Source organism: Arachis hypogaea, chromosome 5 (genome assembly GCF_003086295.3).
Source record: "Arachis hypogaea cultivar Tifrunner chromosome 5, arahy.Tifrunner.gnm2.J5K5, whole genome shotgun sequence".
Taxonomy (NCBI): domain Eukaryota; kingdom Viridiplantae; phylum Streptophyta; class Magnoliopsida; order Fabales; family Fabaceae; genus Arachis; species Arachis hypogaea.
In genome coordinates this window covers 95,711,061-95,716,281 of record NC_092040.1, presented here as the reverse complement: position 1 = coordinate 95,716,281, position 5,221 = coordinate 95,711,061, and the positions used below count along the sequence as shown (strand labels likewise).

The 5,221-nt window shown below is 26.7% G+C and overlaps 1 protein-coding gene across 1 annotated transcript; it reads right to left on the bottom strand.

Moving 5' to 3' along the window:
- Positions 1-806: 806 nt before the first annotated feature.
- On the bottom strand, positions 807-4,901 carry LOC112799779 (serpin-ZX). Its single transcript, XM_025841807.2, has 3 exons — positions 4,112-4,901; positions 2,940-3,329; positions 807-1,408 (listed from the first exon to the last, which is right to left on the bottom strand). Exons 1-3 carry the CDS (start codon positions 4,556-4,558, stop codon positions 995-997), a joined length of 1,251 nt encoding a protein of 416 aa, XP_025697592.1. The 5' UTR covers positions 4,559-4,901; the 3' UTR covers positions 807-994.
- Between the last annotated feature and the right edge of the window lie 320 nt (positions 4,902-5,221).

Sequence of the window (5,221 nt, the reverse complement as noted above, 5' to 3'; positions counted from 1 at the left end):
ATTGTCTCTCTAGCGAGACTCTATAATATATACATATATAGGTGTGAATTGGTCAAATAAGGTTGAAATTTAATCCAACCTATACAAAAATTCTATTTACATTTTATTCTATCTGCTGCAGATTGTCAACCTTAATTGTTAAATTAATAAATTAAAAAAATTAAATTAATAACTAAATAATAACTAAAACCGATAAATTTTAATAACCTCATAACATTTCTCTTTCAATAAATTATATCTTTTATTTGAATCTTTCGTCATCTTATTGCATAATGACTTTAAAATATTTATCTCTAGATATAATATTAATGGTACAAAAAAAAAGTAAAAACGTGGGGAAGTAAGAGGGGAATTAATCTGTAGATAATAGTATTGATTCCAATATGCTTAAAGTATATGACTTCAATAGAGCAGGCTATATTTATCTCTACCCTTTTCTCATTTTAGTTAGTTTCAGAGGTAAAAGGAAAAACTTTACAGCTTTTGTTGTGAATTTTTTATCTTTATTTTAATACTACTTTGTGCTAAAAAAAAATTCATTTATTTTTTCTTTAATAAATTCATTGACTAAATTATATTTTGGAAAAAAAAAACAAAAATAAAATTTGGAAAAAAAATATCAAAAAATACTATTTGTACATTAAAATCAGTTATTATATATTTATATACAAAAATATATATTATTTAATTCATTTTTAAAGTATATCTTACGATTTAATATATATTTTATACTCGTGATTGATTTTAATATATACATAATATTATTGAAAAAATATTATTTTTAAGTATTAACGTACAATTAAAAATTCTAATCAAAAGAGACATTTTTTAAAAACTAAATCAACGATATACATTATTAAATTAAACCATATACTTAAAGTCATAAAAAGTATAAATCATATAGCTATCAAAATTGATGGAAGTAACAAATTTAAATAAAAACCGGTAGCCTAATCAATTAAGCATTTGCATTGGTATATTGATAACTATGGCATCATCCATCAAGAGGATTGAGCACTTGACCAATAAAGAGAACAGCTCCACTATACCTTTCTCTGATCAGAAACAAGAATGGATGGTCTGCAATAAAGTCAAAAGGAGGAGGCCTATTCACTATTCCCCATGGAGAAGTCGGAGAATACATTGTCGCTGTTGCTGCAGCAGCTTTGGTCCCTTCTTCGTTCACTTCAATGATGCATTTCTGGAAAATCCTGGAAATATGCACAGCCCTCTCTTCTACAATTTCAGTGAAAGCTCCTTCCATGAATGGTAACACCAAACCCATCTCCTTTAACATTGTCGAAGCCTCAACCTTGAAAGATATCTTAAATCTTGGGATCTTTAATTTACCTAAATCTATATAACTGAACGGGAGCATTCTTGCAAGAGATACAGGATCAGAACACACCTATATATATAAAAAATATATTTTTATCCCACAAAAAATCAGTTATAAAATTAGTTCTCATATATTTATATATAATACATATGTTGTTTAATTTATTTTTAATATATATATATTATATTTTGATGTGTATCATATAAAAATAACTAATTTGATATCTAATTTTTTGTATATGAATAGTATGGTTAACAGATAAATACATAATAATTTATTTGAAAATTATTTTGTATATAAATAATATTTTTTATATTAAAATATGTTATAATTATATTTTTCAAAATTGATAACATATCTAAGAACAGCAAAAAGATTTGGTTTTTTCTTATAAATTCTTTTTAAAAAAAACTCTCAACAGTTCACTTAAAAAGAATTTTGTAAGCTTATATTAAAAGAACAAACAAATAAAGATTCTTCTAAGGCTACCTTTAAAAAACAATCAAATGCATGTATATTATCTTTTACGGTAAGTGTGAATATCAGCCACAATTAGTTACTATAAATTTCAGATTCAGGGAACTTTTTTTTTCACAAACGTGTCGTAACTTTTGTTTTAGTAATACTCATTTGTTAAAAGGGTTCAAAGATACTTAATTATGTCAAATAAGAAAATAATAATTCATGATAAAAAAAATATCATTTTTGGATACTTTATAATAAGATCCCCTATTTTAGGCGATGATAAAAACTCTATCAATATTCTTTCAATTTTATCAATTCTCTCTCCGTTAAATACCAAACAAATAATTTTGGCATAAAATTTAATTGCTCTTTAATTTAAAATTATTTCCTTCCCTTGCCATATGAATGCAAATAGAATTATAGAAGCATTGATAGCAATGTGTGTTAAAACAAGAATGAATGCTCATTTTCGATAATAAAGGAATGAATGAATGCTCATTTTAAGAAATTTTAAAAGTAATTTTTAAAATAAAATTATAATTTTTAAAAAGTTATTTAAGAATTTATAAAAAAATGACATTTCTTGTAATAAAAAAATTTTATCATATTTTTAGAATTAATTAAAAACTCAAATATAAAATAATTTATTTATAAATTATTTTTAATATAGATATTTATTGTTTAAATTATTTTTTTAAAAAAATTAATATTTTATGTAATTAAAATTTTCAACACTCAAATTATAGTAAATGTTTTTTTTGATACTTAATTATTTATTCAAAAGACAAAAAAATATTCCATAATTCGAAAACCTTTACGTCATTGACAACCAGACGACTTAATCCAATATTATTTGGATGATTGAAAACGGTTTAAAAAATTTTAAATTTTTATTATCCTTTGACCAAGACCAAAAAAGATATTTTATTCATGAGAATGTTAGGTAATAATGACTATTTTAAATAATATGATAATCACTAATTAAATAAAAATATATTATATCTTAATTTAATGTTACTAATTAAATTTACTCTTTTAACTCTATTAATTCACATTGTTCGCACATTATTCAAAAATATTATTCAAAAATATTGTTAGTTAGTACTTTTGAAATAATTATATTAGCTATACGTACCTTTTCAACCAAAGCCGGCAAGCCGTTGATTTCATCGGGAAGAAAAATATGCATGGTGTACATCCTTCTGGGGACATCTTCGCTGCTGGCTTCCTTGTAATCAAGACTGAGGACCTTGAAATCTTGATAATGATGAGCAATGGCAGAATGGCGGTGACTTCCATCCATGAAGGGAACCTTCACTGAGCCACCCCCATCTAAGAGGTGAAAGTCGCCATCCTGTGTACCTGTTTCTCTGAAGATGTCAATGTCTTCCCATAATCCTTTGAAGTAGAGTGTGTTAGCCATGATCAAATCCGTCGATTGGATTGAACGAGAATCAATGAAGTTCTTAATAACGCCTTTGGTCTCCCTTTCAACCCATGAGTTAATCTCGTTCGCTACTTCACCCTTTCAAGTCACCAACAAATAAATAGTATCTTTTTTAAATTTATGGACATCGAATATGATCTAAGAGGGTCAAAAATAAAATTATGATATTTAAGTGATAAGTCATATTAATTTGTTCTAGGTTTTTGTGTTAGTTACCAATCAAATATCTCAATTTTAAGGTTATAATTTGTCTTTTTCTTTTTATTTTTGAACAATAAATTGTAGGATTAGATTTTAATATGTTATAAAAATTTTATTTTTATTTAAAATGTAACTAAATAAATAAATCACATTTTTAAAAAAAATTATAAAAAGATACTTTTAGTATTTCGTTTGAACAGCTTCCTAATTTTAATATTCTCTTATTTAAGATATATTTTATATAAAAATATTTTAATACACTCACAGTATAATGGTTAATTATTTTTATTAGTGTAACATATATAAGTGAAAATTTATTTTATACTATCACTATATTAAAATTAAATTTTTTATATAAATAATTTATTTAATAAAAAATTTTAATTAGCATGCTTAAAATTTTAATATAAATGATGAATAAAATAAATTTTTAATAAATTTAATTATAAAATAATAATATCTCAAAAAATAAAAATAATATTATATATAATTATTATACAAAAATTAACTATTAAATTAATTATTATATATAATTATTTAATTTATTTTAAATAGATATTTATATTTATATTTAAAAATATATTTTATTTTTATTTTTAATTTGTTAAAAAAACATCGTTATAGACAAAATTAGTCTTCCAATCCCACTAAAAACTTACCCTATTTGTGAAATCAACTGAAGAGAAAGTAGACTTATAAGTGTTCTCCAAAACTTGTGAGAAGGAAGGCTTTAGAGATAGAGTTTTGTCAACCCAAACACCATTCGCGAAAGAGAGGTGAGGCCCGCCGCTCGAAGAACGGTCAACAAGAATGGAAGACAAGAGCTGAGTTGCGACCGAGTTGAGATCGTTGATGGATTCTGATTGGAGGAACGAGCGGAGTTGGTCACAAACCGGGCCGTTGGACCCGGTGGCGGCAATACTAAGAAGGAGTTTGATGCACAAAGGCGAAAAAGCAACGTTATTGTAACTGCCGGTTTGTTTGGAGAGTAGTACGTGATATGCAAGCCTGAATTCTGGATTGATCACCGGAGCGACATTGGTGGTGGTGGTGGTGGCGGCGACAGCGACGTAGGGGGCATAGTTGGGTGTGTACCTTGGCATCATTTTGTGAAACTAATAAATCATGATGCATAGTTGATTCTGTATATATATATATAAGTAGCGAAACTAAATCCCTATTTTAGTGGCGTCCATTTGCTTGATCTGTTATTAGAATTCAAATTCTCCAACAAAATTCAAGAAATAAAAATAAAAAATATCGATAAAAAAACAAAGCGCACCAACAACTATGCGTGTATAACTGATCAATTGAGTTACTCAACCGATACTGGTTCAACTAATATTATTGATTGAACCCGTTAATTTAATCTCACTCAAATAAAAATATAAAATAATAAAAAACATAAATTAATATTGTTCTTGCCTGATTATAGCCGAACTATAAATCGTTCCCGAGCAGTAGGAGGCCGAGCTTATCTTCGAATTGTAATGTTCCACCACCAACCAGCGGAGCCAAAAGGAAGAGGGGGGAAGTACCTGCGAAAATACTCCGACGCTCAAGTCAGTTTAGAAGAGTTATTCTTAGAAATTAATGAGTCAAGAAAGGTCTACCTTTACCGATTCTTCTTGGTTGCTTTTTATAACCGAGATACTGTAACAGTCATATTCCTTAACTTACCGTTTAAGGCGTAACCGATGTAACTGATCATAAGGTTGTTTATTGTCATAAACTCGGCGCAAGTGATTCGTCGGTTATCAAGATGTTCG

Coding starts and splice junctions, on each gene's coding strand:
- LOC112799779 (XM_025841807.2), bottom strand. CDS start 4,558: ATGATGCCAAGGTACACACCCAACTATGCCCCCTACGTCGCTGTCGCC. Junction 3,330..4,111: donor CAGTTGATTTCACAAATAGG/GTAAGTTTTTAG, acceptor GTGACTTGAAAG/GGTGAAGTAGCGAACGAGAT. Junction 1,409..2,939: donor TGCCGGCTTTGGTTGAAAAG/GTACGTATAGCT, acceptor TTATATATATAG/GTGTGTTCTGATCCTGTATC.